A 23926-nucleotide genomic window follows, 5' to 3' on the forward strand; every position below is an offset into this window, starting at 1 on the left:
TCTTCTTGTTAGATGTTTATCCTCCTGAAATGAGTGCAGCCATTCATTTTCATGCACTGTAGAGGACACACGCTTTCAGGTGTAATTCTCATGAGCTGTACATTCTCCAAAAGTAATAATGCATGTTATAGAGAACAGTCTATGCTTTTAAATGATACATGTTTTCGGGGGGGGTGTCTAGGACAGCTTCCTAGAAATCCTGGATTATATCCAGTAACTTTTTTGTTTGTTGGGTTTCAAGAAGTTAAATATTTTATGAAAAGCTCAGGTTTTCTCCTTGTCAATAAGTGGTTAGGGTATTCTTTAAAAACAGTTCAGGGAAAGTTGCTGCTCATCGTGCCCACGTTTACAGAAAGGCAGTATTCAGGTGTTAAAAACAAATTTCTTGATTACATTGAGGCAAAAGCTTTGAAGGTCACACATTTTGACGTAGGACATTTTTCGTATGCCACATACCAGCGCCAGGCGGGTGTATCCAGCAAAGACTGGAAATGTCACATGCAAGACACGGGGGAAAAGCACGTGCTCATGGACATGTTGTTTTCTTCATCAGGCTCAACACGAGGGCAAGTGTATGTTTGATCGGGTGCCGTGCAAGGCGTGCCGCCTGCTGATCCTGCGCAGCGAGCAGGAGAAGCACAGCGAGAGGGAGTGTGAGGAAAGGACCCTCAACTGCAAGTACTGCAAAGCTTCGTTCAACTTCAAGGACATCAAGGTGACAACAGCATGTCCAGCACGTTCACTGTGGAAAGCTAACAACGTGTTCTATGCTGGCGGCGTGAGGTTGAACGTGGCTCCGTCTTGTTTCTCAGAAGGCTGGTTCAAAATACGCTCCTACTGTATGGAAAAAGTAGCTCTAATCATAACCCTGTAAACAAATCTGTGTAAAGTGAACACATGGAGGCTGTAGGCAGCACACACAGTTAACCTGAAAACCTTTAATAAGGTAGCGTGGCGAATACTCTCCTTGTACCACGTTTCAGTTTCTGCGGGCATAAAGTACGTATGGAAATATATATATTTTTTTCCCTTTCCGCTTATTCACACAGAAGTGTCGCCCCCGTTTCCCTCTGAATTTGTCATTCCGCTGTGTCCCCCCCCCCCCCCCCAGGCTCATGACGAAGTTTGTCAGAAGTTTCCGATGCAGTGTAAAGACTGTGGGAAGAAAAAGATCCCACGTGAAAAGGTCAGTGGCTAACCTGTAGCTTGACCTTCAAGGACACTGCCTTCGTTTCTTACACTATCCTACCGCCCACAAACGAGATTAACTGGTTTGTGGCACGGCGTGCTTGAACAAGTTGGCATTTTTCTGTTATACAAGTAATGTTTTGTAACCTTTGTTTTCCTTGCAAAAAAAATATGTTGGCGGATATCCTGGGAAGACAGGCTTTGTTGCCACACAGAAGGTCATCTGTCAGTGCCGTCTCTGTTGCGTTGCAGGGTTTTTTTTTTTTTTTTTTAAAATTTCACCTAGACATTTACAGCACAATGGGAACAGTTGCACATTTCCTTGTGGGTCTGAAAAAAAATCCTTCCTCTCTTTCTCATTTTCACAATCAGTCTGCATGGTGAAATCTGAACTAAGATCACCTTCTGTGAAAGAGCATTGTAAAGTCAGTCATACTTATCTCACTGGGTGGTTAGCTTCGAATGATCTTGTTCTCATCCATTGTCTCACGTTTCTCTTTCAGTTTGGTTTTTACCCACACGCTTTTATGTCTGACTGGCTATTAGTTTTGCTTTTAAGTTGAAGCCATTTGAAGATTATTTACCTGGTTAGAAAGAGAGTTCATTTATTTCTTTGGGGAGGAACACGGAGGAGGGCCCTTGAGCCAAGGTACTTGTGCAGTAAAAAGAGAAAAATGCCCAACTATAAATCATGGGTAAATAATTATAAGCTGCTTTGGAGAGAAAACAACAGGCAAATATGTAAACTGACGGTTTAGCAAGTGTCAGTATGGAATCTCTGAAGTGGGAGCTATGCAGCGTAATGTATGTGAACTGTGCATATTTGTACTGGCCCAGAAGGGGTTATTTTCATAACTTGACACTTATGAACTTCTCTATCCTGTCCCCATCCCATTACTTCCACCAGTTCCCTGAGCACAGTAAGTCCTGTGTGAAGTCCAAGGTGGCCTGTCCATTCACCGCGGTGGGCTGCAGAGCGTTGGTGAGTATGTCCACGTTTTTCAGTCACTTAACGCTTTAAGATTTCAACTAAGACAGCCATATATATATAGGTGGTTTGTAAAAATGTTGTCATTGCCGTGGATATGACAAATCTGCTACTGGGTAAAATAAATGTTAAAAATGGGATTATATAGTGATGCTTGCTGAAATATTCATAAATATCTGCTTGTAAGTAAAGCTCCATTCTGTAATAAGGCTAGTGACAGTGTTAATGGCAGCTAGGTAACAATGTAATAACCCTTCGAAAGTAGTGCTCACAGAATTATACACATTTTCCTTATTACTCATTCAAGTGTAAATGTAGTGCAGGACATTAGAGCAGTGCTCTTGAGCCCTGTTAGGGCTTGTCTGTGTGGCGGCATGCTTGCTATTTAATCTATTTAATGAATGTGAAGTTTGTGGCAGGAGGGTGTGGTGGTGCACTAGGTTTGGCTGGGTCCTGGTCTCTGGTGGTTCTGGGGTTGGTGTCCCGTTTGGGGTGCCTTGCACTGGACTGGTGTCCCATCCTGGGTGTGTCCCCTCCCCCTCCAGCCTTATGCCCTGAGTTGCCGGGTTAGGCTCCGGCTCCCCGTGACCCCGTATGGGACAAGCAGCATCAGTGTGTGTGTGTGTGTGTGTGTGTGTGTGTGTGTGTGTGTGTGTGTGAGAGAGAGATGTTTCTGGCAATATCGATCTTACTCAGCTTCCTGTAGAGTGTAGGACTGCAGAATGGAGGAGGGGAGGGATTGACGCCCCTGTCGGCTCCGCAGTGGAATAAGAAACTGTGTCAACAGTATGCCGATTTAGTTATGAGTGCTGTGTAGATGCTGAGAAAGTAAGAGCTGTATTTAAATGTGGGGTAGCAGTGTAGTGGTTCTCAGTAGCCTCACCCATGTGGTAAGCCACTTAATGACTTCTGTTCTTACTTATCAGCTATATATTTTCACAGTCCAGAATCCCCGCTGTACCAAAGGTTTCACATTAAATTTGACTGTGTGGTTAGTTTCGCCCTGCTGACACACCCTCCCATAAAACATGTTCTCAGTTATTTTCCTGTGTACCATTTTGTCATGATGAAATTACTCTTCAAAGAGAGAATTGTTATGACATTTGTACATGTGGGAGTAAATGTCATGAAAAGTCAATTTTCTGCATTTCTACCCTAGATCTCAAATTCGAACTACAGAGCATTGCTTTCATTGGCCAGTTTCTTGGTGTCACACATCCAACCACAGTAGATGTTTGGACTCATGGCAGTGCTAGTAGACTGCCTGTAGACACACACACTCATTTATCATTCGCAGACTTAACCATTCATTTTTTTGTCCTCTCTAAAGGAAGTTTTAAGCATATTTCCCAAACTGTACATGTTACACTGCTGAGTCCTAGTGCACCTTATGGAGGATATTCTGTTTTTTGATATTCTAATTTCAGATGATACTACATGTTCAGATTCGTTCAGATGAATCTGAACATGTAGTATCATCTGATCATTTCACTTTCCTAGAAATCCAAGATGTGTATCCAGAATACTTCTTTTTGCTGGGACTCAGCAGGATACAGCCAGTATTAAAGTATGATTGAATGCTGTTTTCAGTGTTTCTCATTAGTGCTCTTTGGGATTTTTATTTAACAATTTATATACATTATGCACAGTGAGATAATATTGGAATGAATGAATGAATGAATGAATGAATGAACATTTGAACTGCCCCTGAATGACAAGTTATTCTTGTTCTCACCAGCGGCACCCAGTGGGGGGAATAGTGGTGCAGTGTTCAGAGACAGGGGCCTCCCGGGATGTGTCTTTGCTGAGCTGCGCACTTGTGCAATGTGCCGCAGGTTGAACATGAGAAACAAGCGGAGCATGAGCAGGCAAGCGCTCAGGAGCACCTGCGTCTCCTGTTGGATTGCCTGTGCCAGCTGCGGCGCCAGGGGGATGGTCCTGGCGAGTGGCAGGAGGACTCGGGCCCTGGACTGTACTGCGCTCCAGAGGAGCGGCCCACAGCCACTGCTGCCAGTGCCAAGCTGACCGCCACCCTGGAGCAAAAAACAACGGCACTGGAGAACATTGTTTGCGTGCTGAACCGGGAGGTAGAGAGGAGCTCTCTCACTTTGGAGGCGTTCGCCCGGCAGCACCGCTTGGACCAGGAGAAGATTGAGAACCTGACCAACAAGGTGCGAAAGTGCAGCCGGTCTCGCTCCAGGGCCGCGATGCAGACACTAGTGTTTCATTTCCGCTATTTATTGGTTTACTTTCTGAAATAAAATTGACTTATTTCTGGCTATTAAACATTTTATTATACAGTTCTTATCAACATTATTGGCACCCTTGCATTTTAGGTATATCATGTACAATACATCCTGAAAAATACAGTGAAATAGCTTGGGTCTCTCTAGAGAGCAGCTCAAGTTAAACGAGTAACAAAACAAAAAAAAAAAGGACGTATGTGAAATTAGTATAAAAACTGAGTTACCGTGGCACAATTCAGTGCTCTGTTTTTTGAACAAAGAACTGGATTCTCATTGCAGTAAAATTAGATCAATCTGTAATAAATTTCCAGTACTCGGATGATAACGATTGACCAATGAATGCAGCGCTTCCAAAAGGTCGCTTTCATTCCTTGTTCCTTTTTGGCAATGGGGAAGACGAGAGCTGTCCAAAACTATCAGAAGAACCTATCGCCAAGCATAAAAATTCTAAAGGATACAGCAACATTGGCATCCCTGTTTCCAAAGTTCCCAATGCATTCAGTTAAGAATTGAGTTTGCTTCTTGTGGAACTGTCAAGAACCTCCAAGAACATGGCGGGAAGAGGAAAAGTGATCAAAGAAGAGACGGAAGGTTGATGAGAACTCCAAAGAGCTTAAAGCTGATCTGGAGCGATCTAGAGTGATGGTTTCAACCTGAACCATACGGCGCACCGAGAAGGGCTCTATGGGCGAAGGCCAAGGAGGACCCACCGTTGAAAGAGAAACATAAAAGGCCCAACTGATCTTTGCCCAAACCAACCGAGAGAAACCCAACATTCTTGTGGGAAAATGTTCTGTGGACTGATGAAACCAAAACACAGCTCTTTGGCAATGCAAAACACCTGGTATTGGGGTCCTTGAATGTATTCAGGGAATTATTAAATGAGAGGCTTATCAGGGCATTTTAGAGTCAGAAAACTAGGTATCAGTTGAACATCATGGGCCCTCCAGCAGGACAATGATCCAAAAGTGCAAAAGAATGGTTAAAAATAAAAAACGGCCAGTGTTAACACTGGCCAGCAATGAGTCCTGATCGCAGTCTGACTGGGAACATTTGGGAAAGAGCTGAAATCAGCTATTGGCAAAAGGAATCCAGCAAACATTCAAGAGCAAGAACAAATTGCAACTGAAGAGTGGGAGAAACTACCAGCAGAAAGGTGTAAGAAGCTTACAGATGGCAACAAGAAATGGTTGGAGACTCATTACATTATTCACTTAGCAGATGCTTTTCTCCAAAGCGACTTCCAACGAACTCTATATAGTTGTAGCAGCCCACACACCTTATTCACTGCAGTGACTCACACTGCTAGATACACCACTTACACTGGCTCACTCATCTATACATCAGTGGAACACATGCAAACTCCACACAGACCAAGTGGGGATCAAACCCACATCCTCTCGCACCACACAGGCGTTGTGAGACAAAGGTGCTACTCACTGTGCCCCCTGCTGCTGCTGCTGCTGCTGCTGTCATTATTGCCAAGAGTTGTGCAACAAAGTCTTACAGAAAGGTGCCTTTAATGCTGTCTAGGTCACTTTTTTTTTTTCCTTCTCTGCAAAAAAAAAAAAAAAAAAAAAAAAATATGTGTAAGTTGAGGAGACATTTTTATTGTATAACTTAGAATATTTCTATTAAATATGCTGCTGATCAAAAGTTGGTTAATTTCCAGTTATTTCTGAAGATATTGCACATTATAAACCTAAAATACAAGGCTGCCAGTAATGTTGATCAGAAATGCACCTTTAAATATAATTGCTCTGCAAAGGATTGGTGTCTCCTCCAGGGTGTACTGTCTTGTGCCCTTGGCTTCTGGGATAGGCTCCAGACCACTGCTACCTTGCACTGGGCACATGCTTATAATAATGGATGAATAGAAGTATTTTATAATGCTCTGTGGTAACATGTTTCTTTTCTCTGGGTCAGTTGCCGCTGTCACGCACCTATCATTGATGAGTCAGCAGCTTTAAATTTCATCAGCAGTCTTGCTGAGTAACTGACAGCGTCCAATGGATCAGGGTCCCATTGCTGCGGTCTAAGGGTGTGCGATTTGTCTCCGTCATCCGTGCAGGTGCGGCAGCTGGAGCGCTCCCTGACGCTGCGGGACATGCAGCTGTCTGAGACGGAGCAGAAGCTGCGTGAGCTGGAGTACTGCACCCATGACGGCGTGTTTGTTTGGAAGATCACGGAGTTCTCACGGCGGCGACAGGAAGCTCTTGCTGGACGGGCGCCGGCCATGTTCTCCCCAGGTCAGGCTCCCGATCCTACGGTCTTCTCCAGGAGTCCTGCACAAGCATGTCTTTGTGCGGAGTCCAGTGTTTGCATGGGAATACGAAGCTGTCATTTCCACTGGCTGTTTCATAGCCACATTTGCAGTCTTTGCCCATAAACAAATAGTGTTTACCTGTGGTCTCCAGGACAAGGGATCTGCTGTTTCTTTGCTGTGTGAAAGAAAGAGCAGAGCCCTGATCCTGGAGAGCAACCATCCTCATGTTCCACTGTACTGATGTGTGAAACATAAGGATCGTTGCCTCCATACCTATAGGACATGATGGCTTCCTACACCCCGGCTAAAGAGCTGCGCTCCTCCACCTCCACTTGGTCCCATTCACAAGAGGTCCACAACTGAAACTCCATGTGATGTGGTGTAATGAGCTCCCTCTGACCCTCAGAACTGCTGAATCCCAGCTACAGTATTCAAGAAGGGTCTCAAAACACCTCTTTCAAGTTCATTTTTTCTCCCCATCTCTTCACATAGACCTGCATCGCACCACAGTGACAATCTTCATAATTCCTATTGTACTATCAATTCTGTAGACAGCTGTTTGAGTAATGCACACCAGCAAAAACACATCACATCGTTCAGAGAGACGGGTACTTGTCTTAAGGCGTTGTGAAATGCACTTTTTTTTTTTTTTTTTTTTATCGAAAGTGACAAGTCGCTTTGGAGAAAGACTTCTGTTAAATGAATAATTGTAAACATGGTTGTGTGGTTCCCTGGAGGGTGATGCTCCCTGGTCTCCAGTGAACCTGATATTTAGGGTCTCTAAAGGGCTTTAAGGACCACACTGCCTGCACTGTGTGAATGTGGTCACTGCTCTGTCCCCGGCAGCTTTCTTCTCCAGTAAATATGGCTACAAGATGTGTTTGCGGCTGTACCTGAACGGCGATGGGACGGGCCGCGGGACGCACCTTTCTCTCTTCTTCGTGGTGATGAAGGGTCGATTCGACGCTCTGCTCAAGTGGCCCTTCAGTCAGAAGGTACCCGAGCAGTGTCACCTGCTCCCATGTTTTGCCTCTTGCCCATTTCCAGCAGGAGAGGAGACCCATGTCAGTCCCTTCTTATCTTCATCCAGCTCTCTCCCTCCATGTTCCCGTTCTCCTTCCTTGCCTTGGTGTTTACAGGGCCAGCTGACATTACCAATCCGGTGCAAATTTTGAAAAAAACAGTTCTGTTAATCTGTTAAACTGCTAATAAGCAACTGGTCGTGTAGCGGTCAGAGCTGCTGTCTTTGCACCCAAAGGTTGCGGGTTTGAATCTCTTCTCCGGCTGTAGTACCCTTGAGCAATGTACTTACGCTGAATTGCTCCAGTATAATTATCCAGCTGTACAAATGGGTCAGTAATTGTATGTAGATCAACATTGTAAGTCGCTTTGCATGAAAGCATCAGCTAAATGAAGAAATGTAAATATAAATGTTAAACTAAATATAATGCTTCTTAGAGCTCTTCTATAGTTTTAAAAAAAATCTCTCTTCTGACCACATCGTCCTTCTCTTTCTTTGCGCTCAGGTGACTCTGATGCTGTTGGACCAGAACAACCGAGAGCACATCATCGACGCCTTCCGGCCGGACATCACCTCCAGCTCCTTCCAGCGGCCCGTCAGCGAGATGAACATCGCCAGCGGCTGTCCTCTCTTTTGCCCGCTGTCCAAACTGGCCGGAAAGAGCTCCTACCTGAGAGATGACACCATATTCATCAAGGCCATTGTAGATCTCTCGGGCCTCTAGCAAATACGGAACTAGCAGAACTTTAAAGCCGTGCCGCAATGGAGAGGTTCCTGTAGACGAGGGCAGAGAAGATAGTCATAGGCGTGCTGCTGCACGAGGCGATTCCACCCACCGCTAACCGTAAGTTCGTACAAAGGTTCCCTAAATGTTGGCATTTGTGGGACGCTGCAGGACGCACATCAGGGACAGCAGGTGAAGGAGTGGATAAATCGTGTACTCTGGTCTTCAAGTCCCATTAAAATTTCCAGCTGTGTTTGTCAGTAGAACTGTAAACCGTAATAACTGTAGAGGTTGTTATTATTATTATTATTAATATTGTTCTGCAGCGGATGTCCTGTGTGAAACGGGACAAGACATGTTCTGTGTGCAACGGAACATGTAAAACAACCTGCTTGAACATCTGTAGTTAAAATGGGATAGTTTCATTCAGACCTGCAGCTGGCAAATTATTTTCTCTTGCTTAAGCTACTTTGTAAAAGTAATTTTACTTATATATAATTTTATAAATATATTTTTAAATTCATATATAAATATCTTATTGATATATTGAAAACATATTAACCATACGCATAGCATAATGCTTCGTATCATGAAACATTATAATGATGCTAATAGTAATTACAATTATAATAATTGTTTAACAGGGTGGCAGTCGTGATTGTAAGTGAGGTCTGGTGTGAACCACTGGAAAACTGTACTAAACATTCAGCCTTGATCATTTCCCAAAAGTATGGCGGAATTATGACAAAGCATCATTTACATGAAAATGGGGGTAGCTGGTAGCGTAGTGGGTGGAGGTGCTGCCTTTGGACTCAAAGGTTGCAGATTTGAACCCTGCAGTTATAGCGCCCTTGAGCAAGGTACTTACCCTGAATTATTCTAGTAAAAATTCCCCAGCTGTATAAACAGCTCAATAATTGGAAGTAACTTAACACTAAGTTGCTTTGGAGAAACGTGTCCGCTGTGTAATTGGAATTCTGTCATGGTTTTGAGAAGTGGTCCTATGAATGGATGATGTAGCAACTGGGACCAGAATTTCAGGTGGATACATTCATTCAAATGGCAACACGTAGTATAATGGTTAATCTTTGCTTTGAAGTCCTGGGTTCGAAACCCACTACCCACCCCAGATTGCTCTAGTAAGAATACCCTGCTGTATAAAAGGCAGGATCACTGTCAGTTTGCCAGTTTACATACCTCACCTTTATAATAATAAAGTTTATTCACATGGAACACTGTCAGTTTGAGAAAATGTTACTAATGATAACTCTCATTTTCTCCATTCTGTCTGTCTACAGCTTATGGGTTTTGATCTCATAATGTGAATTTCTGAAAGACAATTTATTGTGTCCCAAGAGGGGATACGTATTCTTTGTTTGTAATTTGAAGACTCCCACCCTGTGTGGAGGTTTAGTCAAAAAGTCATCTGAATATATATGGGGGGCATGGTGGTGCAGCGGGTTTGGCCGGGTCCTGCTGGGTCTGGGGGGTCAAGTCCTGCTTGGGGTGCCTTGTGATGGATTGGTGTTCCATCCTGGGTGCATGCCCTCCCCCTCTAGCTTTGCGCCCTGTGTTACTGGGTTAGGCTCCGACTCACTGCAACCCCATATGGGGCAAGCGGCTTCAGCGTGTGTGTGTGTGTCTGTCTGTCTGTCTGTCTGTATTCTGAAGATATTTTACATAATTTGTTAGGACGCCGAAGGAAGGGAATTCAATGCAGAAACGTCAGGTGCGTGAGCTGCAAGTAGTGTAATAAATAATCATTGCCTTTCATGGAACAGTTTGGGTTTGAATCCCACTTGTTGCTGCAGTACCCTTGAGCAGGGAAAGTACCCTAAATTGCTCCGAACTTCCCCGCTGTATAAATGAGTATTTATTTGTAAGTTGCTTTGGAGAAAATGATCAGGTAAATGTGAGATTCCAGTGAATGAATGCTAGATGTTATCTTGTTTTTTCAGCTTCTCTCTATATTTACATTTGCATTCATTCATTTAGCAGGTGCTTTGCTCCAAAGCGATGTTCAACTGATGTACAAACCAAAAGCGTATTTCTCCGTAGGACAGAGCTGCAGATACGTGATTGACAAAGTAGTCGCTTCGTCCAAACCGCTGTTTGACCGTCATACATTACACATTATGAATAGCTGTACGTACTTTTGATTTTAACACTGTAAATGTAGCTGAAGTTTGTGGAGTGGATGGCAGATGAGAAGTGAGATTGAAAGAGATGTTTTGAGACCTTTCTTAGATGTTAACAGATCCAGCAGTTCTGAGGTGCATCTGAGGTCATAAAACGTTGAAGCAAGAACTGAGAACCTTTGGCGTTTTGATTTTGGACCTCCTGTGTGTGGAACTAACAAGGGACTGTAGTTGGAAGAGCATGACAGTCTGGTTGGTGTGTAGCAAGAGACCAGGTGCTGTTGGGGAGCAGTTTGTTTTACCATCTTGTATTCCATAACCGGAATCTTTGAGTATGATGTGAGCAGCTACAGGCAGCCAAAGGAGAGAGACAAGGAGGGGGATACATGGGAAAGCTTTGGCAGGTCAAGCACAACTCATCCAGCAGTGTTCTGTATCACCTGGAGAGGTTTGATGGTGGAAGCTGCAAGGCCACACAGTTCTCCAGGTGGGACATCACCATGGCCCGGAGCAGAAGGTTCGTAGAGTCTGTTGTGTGATACGGGTAGATCCTTCAGGTGTCACGTATGACATATCTCCAGGAGCGGGTTATGGCTTTAGCGTGTAACATGCATGTATATCTATATACAGTGCACTCAGCTATAAAAACCATGAGTATTTGAGACTGAGGAAGAAAGTCGGGAAATTATATTTGAAAAGTTTTGCTGGGGGAGGTGTTCACTAGAGGGCATGTAGACGGATTGCAATTTTCATTTGTACGTAAGTGCGGCAGAAGTAACTTCATGTGCCCATAAGTGCATGATATCACTGCAAACCCTGCAGAGTACTATTGGAATTTTGATGTGCAATTGATGCTTTTGTCCAGATGCCTCTGTTCTGACCTTATTTTTTTTCTCTTGCACTGGTATTAAAATTATCTATGATTTACTGCACATGAAACGTAAAGTGAAACAGGGGCGTGCGGTGGCACAGTGGGTTTGGCCGGGTCCCACTCTGGTGGGTCTGGGGTTCGAGTCCTGGTTGGGGTCCCTTGCAATGGACTGGCGTCCTGTCCTGGGTGTGTCCCCTCCCCCACTGGCCTTGCGCCCTGTGTTACCGGGTTAGGCTCAGACTTACCGCGACCCCACTTGGGATCAGCAGTTTCAGCCTCTCTCTGTGTGTGTGTGTGTGTGTGTGTGTGTGTGTGTGTGTGTGTGTGTGTGTGAGAGAGACGTATAGCAAAACTTTGACTGCATTAATTGTAATAACAACATACAGGTTCAGAATAGTGGTTGTTTATAGTACTCAAACATGCTAATACTTTCTGTAAATTTTTTGTGTCATGGGGCTGCTTTGGGCTTGCAGTAGCACTGTATTTTTCAAATTTTCTTAAGTTTTTGGTTTTTCTCACGTGTGAAATATAATCTTTTGACCTTCAGCAATGCTCTCTTCAGGAAGAGATGATGGAATACAGAGCAACTGCTGTTTCTGCCTGTGTGTTGCTGTAACCCAGTGCTGTGCATAAAGGTAATAAAAGTTACTTTACCTACAAGATGTTTTCTTTGTTTTGCTGCACAACAAAGCCCTTCATCTTTGTACTGCTTACAACGAACACACAAAGGTTTTGGAGCCGCTTCGCGGGATTCTTTATCGCACTGAAGGGCTGTGACAACGGCGAGACTAAGGTGAACCGGGGTGATCCGATAACCATGATGAGGCCACCTGCGGTTGCCCGCCAGCGGTCTGGTGCTCCAGATAGGTTTGAGCACGGGGGGGGGCCAGAAGCGAGCGGATGGAGATCAGCAGCAGTGTGCCGAGAGCTGGTGGACCTGCTATGCTTGCTAACAGCAGGTTGCGTCCCAGCTGGGAAGCAGGCCTACAGGTAGGATGTTGTGCTGCTTGAGGTCAATACGCTCCCCCCGTGTTCTGCCGTGTTGGCACATACGACTCATGCGCAGTGCTGTCGCCACTGGTTAAATATGGTAACTCACTGGTGCACTGGTCCACCGTCACTGCTGTTCCATTTGTCTGCACTCTTGTATCTTGTGCAGCTTTTCCTCCTAGATCAAAAGTTCATCTAATAAAGTTCACCTTGCATCCATTGGTCCTTTTTAATGAAAAGGAAGAAGTCAGGTGTCTCAGTCCAAAAAAAAGTTTATTTCAATGAAATGTACGACTGGTGAACAGCCACCCTCACAACACGCAAAGTAGTGTAACGAAAAACAACGGCAGAGACTGGCTGTGATTCAGAACGGGTGTGCGAAGAAAGGGCGCGATCACAATCAGGACATCCTCCAGACGCTGTCTTCACCTGGTGAAGACACCCAGCCTCCTGTCCTGCAGGCAACTGGCAGGAAGCAACAGGAGATCCTATATATAGTCTCCCTGTTAATGCAGCTGCCAGAAGGGAGAGTCCCCGACACACACGGTGGATGAAGGACTTCACCGCAAACCCCGCTGTGTGTGGAAGCTTTTTGTGTTGACATTTGGGCCAGGGGCGTGGTCACTGTCCTAGAGCCATGTGTTTATAACGGGGGGGGGAAGTACTGCAGGAAGGGAACACAAATGATTGTGAACCATTTGAAATTTGCACTAAGTGCATTTTAAACATTGTAACATCCAGAATGTGAAATTAATGGGAGAACTCTTCAAAGATCCACCATAACAGCTAATCTTTATGATAAATTATCAAATGGCAACATCAACTCAGTGTCAGATAAGCTTAGGTGCTGGAATCCCAAAATATACAGTAAAATAGAGAAAACAGGAGAGCACTATACACCTTGTTCATGGACAAGAAACATGAATTTTTTTTCAGTACAGTCTTGAGCCAAAATAAAGGAGCAATATTTGCTCCTTTGACTCATCACTGTACTCCGTTTAAGTAAATTCCATGAAATACATAAATTTCAAATATATAAAGTATATAATGAAATAGACTTGTATAGACTTACAATACACTTTTTCATCTTTCTGTAACATTTCCTTTTTCAGTCATTGCTTACATTACTTTGACATATCACTGTACCCAGGAAAAAGTTTCTGCTACTTTTCCATGTTACTGGTCCATGAACAGTATCACAATCTGTCATGTTCATACATGTCATTCAGTGTGTAACACACACACACACAGTACGCTAAGCAAAGCAGTTAGCAAAACATCTGTGCTGCAGATATGATTCATTTCACTGAGCTTGTGATGTTCTCCCATGTGTTTTCTCTACCTTACCATAAATGAGCAATCATCTTCAGATCTAAGACCTTCACTAGCAACAGTCCACATGAAGTCCAAAATATATACAAGATTATACCTACAACTATTTCCAACTTGCACTTCTTTCACACATCAAATGTAGCCCTATTGGACAGCCATCGAAGTGAAAAATGTTTATGAAAGCTGCTGACGACTATTTCTGGTGACAGCAGTGCCCTCTGCTGTCTGAGGCCACTAACAGCAAAGGCGCTAAAACGCCTCATTTCTGCTACAGCAGCAGCAGCAGCATTGCAGAGGGGCAGACCGAAATAGATACTGATGAAAATGTGTCATTTTTTGCACATTATTTCATCATTACTTTAATCTTCATGAATTTGTTCACTGTAACCCAACTGAGGATCAGTGGCACCCCGTGTCTTAAGATAAATGCTCCAAAGGACGGATTACCAGAACATTAAAGCCTGGAACCAAAACGCGCAGAGTGGATGACACTGTTGTGCCGAACAAGTCGAACTGTCACTCTTACTGACAGCTCAAGTTGTCCACCCACACACAGCTACCCACAGTAACAGCGTGCATTAGGAGTGGGATCCATTTTAGCCCTCGTAGTGAAGTGCAGACAGCCTAAAAACGTTGGTCGCCCCTTATTCACCTCGAACTGTGTCAAACGGGACACCTTTTGTGGCGATCCGTCATGAGCCCCCTTGACATTTAATATGTTTCTATACACACGCATGCATTATATACGTGCTGTGGCGTCACATCTTGTTAAAAGACTTTAAAACTTCGGAAAAGACGCAGGTAGGAAACGAAGCGGACAGTTAACTAGGGAAGGTAGGACACATCGACGTGGCTGTTCCACCCTGCTCGCTACTTGACTCCCTCTTGACCCATCCAAACGGTGTCCTTTCCTTCGTCTGCCTGCTTCATCCCAGTCTCTTCCTCTCCATTTTCCCCCCACCTCATTCCTCAAGACACGTTACGAATAACCTCTGAATAAAATTACAAGGACAGCCACACACATTGTCTCTGCTCTACTACCTAATCAGAAGTTCTCAGAGTGTGCAGGGGCTCCTCTGGGAGTGGTCCAAAACCACGTGAAGTGGCGCTTCCACACAGATCGAACACAGCTGGTTATAACAGCGTCAGCTTAAAAACGAGAGGGCAGGACATAGACTAAAGTGTCTCAATGGCGCCTTTGTGTCTTCGACTTGGCGCCTCCCTGTTTAGGATGCTCAAAAAGCTGACTGTTCCCAGCATGGAACAATATATTAAAAACAAAAATGTTGGCAGAGGGTGGACACAGAAGGTCAACCGGAGGTGAATAAACTTGTTTCTCAAACAAAATAAAAAGGCTCCCTTGCTTCCCTCAGCATATTAGTTAGGGTTTGCCATTGAGGAACGTAGAGTCGGTGTTCCTTCGCCCGAGCCAGGAGGGGAGCAGTTTCCGATGACGGGGAGGCCGTGGAGGGGCTTGGGCAAGGCGCACTATGCGGGGTGAGCGCCACACCTTGATGGTGGAGTCATCGCTGGCCGACAGCAGGAGCTCCTGGTCGGCGGGACTAAAGGCAACCGAGTTCACTACGTCGTCGTGTCGCAGCCGTGCCAGGCAAATATTGTAATGGCGATCCCAGATATAACCGTGCTTGTCCTCCGCACCACTAGGGGGCGAAAGAGCACGAGTGTGAAATCGACTTGAAAAAAGGAGACATTAAAGAACTGTGTACCAAACGACCTTCCACAAATTTATTCTCTGTTAATCTATTACAAAAGTTCAGCATTATTGCAAATATTGCTCTTAATTTAGTTGATGTCTTTGTCCATGGTGACTTAACCTTAGGTGTCTACAATAATCAAAGTGCTCACAAACATTTCTGTAGCTCAGTAAAATTACCATTCCACTTCATGACATCATGCTCAGAAGTGACATCTTCAGCCGACTGAAACTCTCAAACGCTTGAGGATTTTTTTCGTTACCTGGCCACAAAATCACGGCTGACGTCCAAGAAGATGAAGAAGCACTCATCATTAGGTGTGAAGGCTCGATGGGCTCTTAGGCTCCGCCTCTCCTCTCGAAGACTCTTCAAGTCGATCACGTGCATGTCAATCTCTTCAGCAATGGGTGGTGGCAGCATAGGATCTGTTATCACACAGTCTGCTGGCCACGCCCGGCTGTTTACGTACAGATACCTGGACCATGGGACAGAAAGACGCAGGTATTACCCAACTGATGGGTGTGTCTGCAGATCAACAGACCAGCTATTTTCAACTGTCAGTACAGAGGTGTATTATTTCCTGGTTTAAAAATGAGGACTGCTGAAAACCTAGTGGCCAGAATGCAGCTCTGCACTGACCGATGGTCAGGAGACAGGCCCATGCCGATGATGTGACCATGAATGTCGATCACGTAATCCAGCGAGTCGAAGAACTCCTCCGAGCTGCGCTCCTCACCCAGAACTGGCCCGCACGTGGTCATCTGATCTGGCATGATCCGCTTGATCCCTATTGGAGGGGAGGACTCATACAGCTGTAAAAAACTAAGCTGTTTGCAAACACCAGCAGCTGCCACAATCTAATGGTCATCATTTCATTTGGTTACTGTGGGATTTACAACAAAACCATACATGATGGAATGTGAACATAAAGTATATGGTGATCAAAAAAAAAAAAGACACTGGAAAGGCTGAAAAACCTTTGGTGAACTGAACTGCCATGCTGAGGTGCAGCTGCACACCACATTAGGTATGAATCCCCACTCCTGCAGTAGTAGTACCTTTTAGCAAGGCACTAACCCTTAGTAGCTCCAGTAAAAATGACCCAGCTGTTGAAACGGGTAAATCATTGTGTGTTTCGTTCACCAAGTTCCTTACAAACACTTTTTTGGAGAAAAGCATCAGCTAAATAAGCAAATGTAAAAGTACAAATCTGGGTTGGGGCTCAGTGGAAGGTAATAAGTCCATGACGAGTTCAGCTGAAGTGCACTAGGCCATTCTGGGAATGTAATAACCCACAATGGAGTGCTGCTTGGCTCAGTTGGGCCATGCTAAGGTCAGCAGATTCCACTGCTCTACCACATACCAATCTGGTGAGGGGAGTAGGTAAGGCTGCCTGTTGTGAACAACAAGTACGTCTTGTCCTCGCCCTCCTCCGGGGTGGATGGGGACATCAGGTCAGGATCAGGGGCCCGAGTGCGAGATCTACCCAGAATTCGTGCCACCTCAGCCTCAAGCTCCCGCTCCTGCTCTGTGCTGGGCTTACCCTGTTAGACACAGGAGAACACATGACTGGTGGGTTAATATGCAGAGGAACAGTATGGAACAGGTACCTGGTCCATTGAGCACAAATAAGGTGACTGTTATTCCAGAGCTGTGCTGCCATCCCGCTACTAGTTATACACTCAGATAAAGCCAATGACATTTATTTTAAAAGTCATGCCCAAAATTAAAACATGAAAGTGAGAAAAAGTGAGTGATGGGGGCAAACCAGAAATGTAACTGCTTTAGATGCACTGACCACCCTGACCTGCATCACTGTGCGATTGTGAGGCCTGTGCAGATCATATCTCAAGGGGGGGGCCTGAGGCAGCTCCTCATCACTCTCCTCCTCACTTTCACTGCCCAAGTCGAAAAACATTGGGTGGTGGGTCTGCCGTTGGTGCTGTCCGTCACCCTCCTCCCGGGCTCGCGACTGGGCCTCGTAGTCCAGGAGCAGGTCAGGCGAGTCGTGCCGCCGGCAGTGAGCCACCATCACTGTGCGGATGCTGCTGGCATTAAGGTTCTGGATCTTGAAGAGGCGCTTGACCACGTTTACATTCTCTGACTCCACATCCTGAAAACGAGGAGGCTTTTCAGTATGCCGAGGGATGACTCTGAATGAGTTTGAGTAATGAGAGCTGTGGATACGGGAGGGGAAAGGTGTTACTACACCAGCTGTTCAAGGACATGGGGCCATACCTGGAAGGCCTTGTTGAGCCACAGCACAGAGCAGGAAGTCATGTTTCCAATCCAGTGGAGGTTTCCGGAAATAAGATGAGTCTCATTCAGCCAGCAGCCAAACACATCATAGGGTTTGTTTCGCACACGGGAGAGCAGCGTGTAGTTATCTGGGACATGGATAGGAAAGGAGTCACAGCTTCATTAGAGAAGTTTGTAGATTTCATTTTTTTTTTTTTTTTTTTTTAACCCAGTAAAGCCAGTATTATGGTATGGCACTATGCTGATAAGGCCTGACCAGCCTGTTACTGGCTGCATGTTAAGATATCTTCTCAAACATATGTAACATGCAAAACTATGGAAATCCTGCTTTGCATTAAGACTTCCTCAGCTTCAATTACCAGGTAAAGTCAGATGACGTAATGGAAAACAGAGATATAGGTAACAAACAACAAAACATCTTAACATATAAGATAGACAGACATGCACCTTAGGGGATATGGGGTAAGAATCGGGTATTGGATAAATAGGGCCTAACGTAGGGCAAGGGGCACAGATGCATTAGTGTTTTGCTGCAGTCACACCACAATTAGGTAAGATTCCATTTCACTTTGTGTACTGGGATAAAATCATCAAGCTCTACTTTGATAACCATGGATCTGTATTGATCTGATAAGCCGGATCTGCAATGCTCTTCATATGTTGTAAAATATAGTTCTGGAAGCCTTGAACTGCATGTTGCTTTGGAGAAAAGCATTTTTTAAATGTATAAATATAAATGGAAGTAGCTGTAAGGAAGAGAGCATGACAAGGTGAGAGAGGCATGGGTGCTCGTACCGAGGCTAATGACGGCGATCTCCCCGGAGGAGGAGTGGTGTGGGCCCAGGTACACCCCCGAAACCAGCAGGAGGCTGTCGTCGGCATTGAACTGGGAGAACTGAGTGTATCCCCAGTTGTACGCCCGCATGCTGGAGCTGTGTAGCAGGGCGATGGAGCCATCCGGCTGCTCTGTGTCCCAGATCTGGGCAGTGACACGGTGCAGAGAGGAGGTCCGGGGAGTGGAGCGCAGGATGTGGTGGGGTTTTAACATGAGGGAAACGACACAGACCATGCATGACACCACACCACACCACACCACTTTGTTCACCACCAGTAACGGCTACTTTTCCTGCTTGACAACATGCAGCACTGAAAGCAACACAAAGTGATTATGATTGGTGCAGGTTTCTGGTTGCCAGGGAGATAACATGCAACTCCTCCAGTTAACGCTAGCAATACTGTACGTGTGATCTGAAGAATGTAAAGAAAGCAATCTACTCAGCAAATTGTGTAACATAAGGAGCAGATTCATAAAAATTACCACCAAATTGGGGACCCAACCCAAGAGAAATGCACCACTGGTGGCCGCAAGCCTATATACTTTGCCAGTAAGGGCAGGGAAGAGAATTGTGCAAAAAGGGTCCCGCCCTACTCTCCCAGATGCTTTGTGCCCTACCTTCACCGTGCAGTCCTTGGAACAGGAAGAGAAGCGGTGGCCGCGATGCGAGAAGGCCAGGTGCAGGACCTGGTCATGGTGCTCCTTCAGGGTCTGAACCTCCACACATGGGATGCAGTCAAAGAGCCGCCTGAATTCCCCATACCAGGACACAGCCGCTGCATGAGAACACACAAGGCTTCTAAGTCAGAAACGCATTAAGCCAGATCACACGGGCTGCGGAACACCCTTCTGCGATGCACATGCATGCTAAAGGAAGTGAAAGTCACTAACACGATCCTGACCTTACAAGATAAAAACGGTAAGGGCTGAAGTTCACAGTTTGTCCAACCAAACCCTTTGACCTTTCATTAGTCACTGTTCAGTATCACCATTCATTTCATTCTTGTTATTTATTAATTTAGCTTCATTAATGACATTTTTTCTCTAAAGCGACTTACAGGGTAAGGTTTTGCAGACTAGACTTTCTACAATTTCCTACATATTTATGCAGCTTGGTAAATCTGTTTTTAATGCAGCATTCAGGATAAGTTCTTTGCTCAAAGGTACTACAGCAGGAGGTAAGATTTGAACCTGGCGCCTTAGGGTGCAAGGCAAACACTAACCACTACATCACCTACTGGTTTTGTTTCTCCTTTTAGTAGCACAAATGTTTCTTCTTATTCAGCTGCGGTACAGTTTATCATCTTCACATCTGAGCTTAAGCACACATGAAGGAACTAATTTTCAAGGGTGTTTCCCTCTGTCCTGTTTGTTTTGCAAGGAAAAACTGTTCCTCTGTACCTGGGTGTCGAGGCACTGAGCGGGGGATACGGTAGTAGCTGTAAAAGAGCTCCCTCCAGAGAAACTCATCTCGGGACACAGCCAGCCACTGGCGACAGGTGAGGCCAGCATTTAGCACCGCGTTGTGGGGCAGGTGCAGGAAGATCTCAAGCACCAGGCTGTCCGGCAGAGCTGGACAACTTGCCATCCTGACATCCTGTCTGAGGGTGCAACAAAAAAAAGAAGGCCGGAATAAGCACAAGCAAATTTGCTGAATCTGCACTGCAATGATGGGCATATGATGATGATGATTATGATAAGGTTAATATAACAAGATGATGACTGCTTGAAATTTCCACTAAACTTTATAATGTGTCCTACTGGTTCTGTTCTTCTAAGATTGTTCCAGTACAGTGGGTCCTCACCTCACAAACAAAATAAATCCCTGCTCATAAATCCCTTTACATTTACTAAGTCACAGTTAATAAACACTTAATAATAAACACCTGATTTGATATATTCATTAGTTAGGTTCTGTAAGATCACAAGATAAAGCAATAATTCACTTTAAAAATTTCACTGTAAGACTTATGTCATTATTGTAAATACCTACAAACACTGAGAATGAAATTACTGGAATAAAAATCTTTCCCAAAATCTTTGATTCAATTCCAACCAATCAATTGCTGGCTGATTCATGTGCATATGAAATGTTTGTCAGCTCCTGGCAACTTTCAACTTTATTATCTACTATAAATAAAAGTTTAATATGGTTATCCCTTGAATTATTCCTGGGGAAGGTTCTCTATAAGTCTTGGTTTTACATACAAATTTTTGTGTGTGTGTACACATATATATTATATATTAGACTTAATATTGAATTTTAAGATAATTAATCCCAAAAACATGTGCAATATGTTATTCATGACCAACACTCAGGAACACGAGACACAATTTCTAAGCTTTGTCCTATATTCCTGTCCCGCTTGGGCCCATTTTACAGCAGAAAAAGGCAGGTGACTTTCACTCCACAAATTTTAGAAAATAGGTAAAGAAAGAAATGCAACTAAAAAAAACAGAAATATTTTACCTTCAAAAATCTGTAGATCAAATGTTTGAAACAGGAGGTGTGTATGATTCCTCACTCGTGATTAACTCAGCAAATTAATGTCACAGAGGGTGAATTATTGCTCTACTGCCTTGTCAATTGCTTTATCCAAAGTAAATGCTGTACCATACCAACTATGACACACAAAAAAAAAATTACTGAAACTATTTCACTAAAGGAGGGGCGCGATGGCGCAACGGGTTTGGCCGGGTCCTGCTCTCTGGTGGGTCTGGGGTTCGAGTCCCGCTTGGGGTGCCTTGAGGTGGACTGGCGTCCCGTCCTGGGTGTGTGTCCTCCCCCTCCAGCCTTGCGCCCTGTGTTGCCAGGTTAGGCTCTGGTTTTCTGCGACCCCGCTTCGGACAAGCGGTTTCAGACAGCGTGTGTGTGTGTGTTTCTATTTCACTAAAAGAAATCTTGAAGGATAAAAATGCATTTATGTTTGGTCCAAAGTGCAATATGTTAACTGTGGCCTTTTAAATCAATTCACACTTACAAATAACAACAAAGTCAAAAAAGTAAGTACTTGAAACACGATAAATATGACTAACATTTGCACTATTTTTAGTATACTGTATAGTCTTTCAATTAAGCTAATTTAGCTAAGACGAACATGCAAAATAACCATATAAAAAGCCTGTAAAGTTTCTGCTTCAATGTTAGCTTCACAGTTCAAGCAAGAGCCTTTCCCTCCCACTCGCTAAGTCTAAATTAAGCCACAACAGCTGAAGTTTTCTAACTTGTCTGTGGGGCATGTGGTCAAAACACACAGCTTACCAGTGTTAACTATGTAATAATAAGATTTCCAGAGGAGGCCGATTTTGGACATTACAGACATGCTTTAAGCACTCTAGTATAGAATGAGACTGTTCATTTAAAATTGCATACACTGCAGTCCTTTGGTACCCCTGGTAAGATAATATCTTCACTAATTGATTATTTTTACTTCACATTATCATTACTCCTAATGTTATCTTTGAATAAAAACAAAGATAACCAAAACAACAAGCAAATGGACTATCAAATTTCTAATGACTGCATACATTTACAAACATAAAGCACCGGCTTCTCAATTTATGAACAAATCCGGTCCCTGATGTTTGTTTCTAACACTTTTTGTTTGTAGTTCCCACGTCGCATTTCCCATGAATTCACAATCAATAAAAATTATACCAAAGTCACTGTTTATTCATGGGTAAGGTTCTGTAAAAATGTTTGCTAGAGCTATAATAAAATAATACCTTGTAAGACTTATTTTAATGTTTTCACCAACTTTGGGCTCCATTAAGATAACAATATGCCATCTCCACAAACTCATATTTAGCCCTGATGGCTTGACAGATTCATCCTGAAAACATGCAACATTTCTCATAATGCTACTGATCAGAGACATGAGCTGCAAACACTGGAAGTGAGATGAATCAATGTTCTGCTATCATGCTCTGCATCACACAAATTTTAGAAAAGAGACAAGAAAAAGGAATTAAAAATAAACATGTTAAAAAAATCCACAAATACTCAAAGTGAGAAGCCTGTGTACAATTTGATCGATATAAACATACATGAGAGTCAATTCAGCACAGTATCAGTATGTTCAATTTTGGTACAAGAGAAGCACCCGTGACACAAACCTAATTTTAACACACAAAAACAGTCAGGAATCCTGCATGTACAACCCCTGCTGTTAAGCTATAATGTGCTATGTTTCCATCTGTATTTGATACTAGTGAATCACAGATTGAATAACGTGTAACCAATCACTATTTATTTAACAAATAAATTCAAATAAATCAGAAGCTGGCTTTTTTTTTTTTAATAAAAACAGCCAGTGTCTTTACTTTAGCATGCAAAAATGTAGCAACGTGCTATAACAACAGCATTACTGGATTTAAATGGCTCCATAAAAGGCAGAGTGAGACAGTGTTGTTTACATTTCTTATCCCCGTAAACAAAGTAAACAAACTGTGTAACAAAAGGTGTGAACGGCTGGAGGATTTAGAACAGTAACTAACGGCGCACGATTCGAGCTGCACTAAAAGAAATCGGCGTTTTAAGCGGACAGAGCAACAGCGTATAACTAGTTAGTCTTCTTGTGGTTAATAGTCATAGTGAGTGAATTGATTATAACGACAACTCGTCACATCATCATGTTACCATCGATCTGTGGCACTCGGTCGGTCGGTGCAGACTGCTGTGGCTTCGACAACTTTAAGTAACGGTTAAATAACCGACAAGGCAAGGTGTGTAATCTTAAACAGCTGGCAGAAAATAAGGAAAGATGAGAAAAGTTCTATCACAGGTGTGTTTCTCGTTTCGTGTTTGTTTGTGTGAGGAGCTCTTACGTCTTAGCACTTAGCTAACCCGCCGGATAGACACAATTTTACCGGTTTATTTCTCTTATTTACCTCAGAAATTCCGAGATACCGCTGTAACTTACCTGCAATGTGGCTGTTCGCAATATATCTACGTTTTTAAATCGATGTTAAGGTGCAGAAACAAAACAATTATTAAACGATTACGCTCTTCCTACTCTGTCGTTTTGCCGTCTGCTAGGAACTAGAGTCAGACTCGAGCAGTCGATTTCAGATGTACTGTTTTTTTTTGTGTTAAGGCAAAACTAATCGATGTAATCTCTGTGGATTATTCTGGAAGAAAGATGTGATCCTGAAATGATAATATTTTGTAGGCGCGAAGAAGCAATGTGTTTTAATTATCATAAATGTAATACTTAATTTATAAGCAGCCAAAATACAAATTAAACTATACCTGTGGTAGTAAATGAAACAGCTTCTCCAGCAGGTTGCAGACCATCCGCCTTCGGTACACACATATGATAGGGAAAAAAATCTGCATACACACTTTCTTTGA

General features: G+C 43.8%; 2 protein-coding genes across 10 annotated transcripts in view; one reads left to right on the forward strand and one right to left on the reverse strand.

Annotated features, from left to right (window-relative positions):
- traf2b (Tnf receptor-associated factor 2b) overlaps positions 1–8872 on the forward strand; it is a 29999-nt gene extending 21127 nt beyond the window's left edge. For all 9 annotated transcript variants that reach the window (XM_018744831.2, XM_018744834.2, XM_018744835.2 and 6 more), the window contains exons 5-11: positions 554–715; positions 1112–1186; positions 2096–2170; positions 4012–4347; positions 6494–6671; positions 7535–7683; positions 8215–8872. In XM_018744831.2, coding sequence (XP_018600347.1) covers positions 554–715; positions 1112–1186; positions 2096–2170; positions 4012–4347; positions 6494–6671; positions 7535–7683; positions 8215–8433 — 1194 coding nt within the window. In that variant the 3' untranslated portion in view covers positions 8434–8872. The remainder of the gene's footprint in view (positions 1–553; positions 716–1111; positions 1187–2095; positions 2171–4011; positions 4348–6493; positions 6672–7534; positions 7684–8214) is intronic.
- Positions 8873–13971: 5099 nt separating this feature from the next.
- Positions 13972–23614, reverse strand: fbxw5 (F-box and WD repeat domain containing 5). The gene is made up of 10 exons (XM_018744936.2): positions 23496–23614; positions 19975–20174; positions 19192–19349; positions 18534–18717; positions 17718–17866; positions 17287–17592; positions 16843–17023; positions 16119–16266; positions 15742–15954; positions 13972–15425 (listed from the first exon to the last, which is right to left on the reverse strand). The coding sequence occupies exons 2-10, from the start codon at positions 20159–20161 to the stop codon at positions 15146–15148; spliced, it is 1806 nt and encodes a 601-aa protein (XP_018600452.1). The 5' UTR covers positions 20162–20174; positions 23496–23614; the 3' UTR covers positions 13972–15145.
- Between the last annotated feature and the right edge of the window lie 312 nt (positions 23615–23926).

This window comes from Scleropages formosus, chromosome 6, assembly GCF_900964775.1.
Source record: "Scleropages formosus chromosome 6, fSclFor1.1, whole genome shotgun sequence".
NCBI classification, from domain to species: Eukaryota; Metazoa; Chordata; class Actinopteri; order Osteoglossiformes; family Osteoglossidae; genus Scleropages; species Scleropages formosus.

Bases quoted from the DNA above. Each gene is read 5' to 3' on its own strand.
- fbxw5 (XM_018744936.2), bottom strand. From the start codon at position 20,161: ATGGCAAGTTGTCCAGCTCTGCCGGACAGCCTGGTGCTTGAGATCTTC. The intron at 17,593-17,717 runs GTATGGCCCCAT...CCTCGTTTTCAG, and splicing joins GGCTCAACAAGGCCTTCCAG to GATGTGGAGTCAGAGAATGT. The intron at 16,267-16,842 runs GTATGTGGTAGA...CCCCTCCAATAG, and splicing joins CTACTCCCCTCACCAGATTG to GGATCAAGCGGATCATGCCA.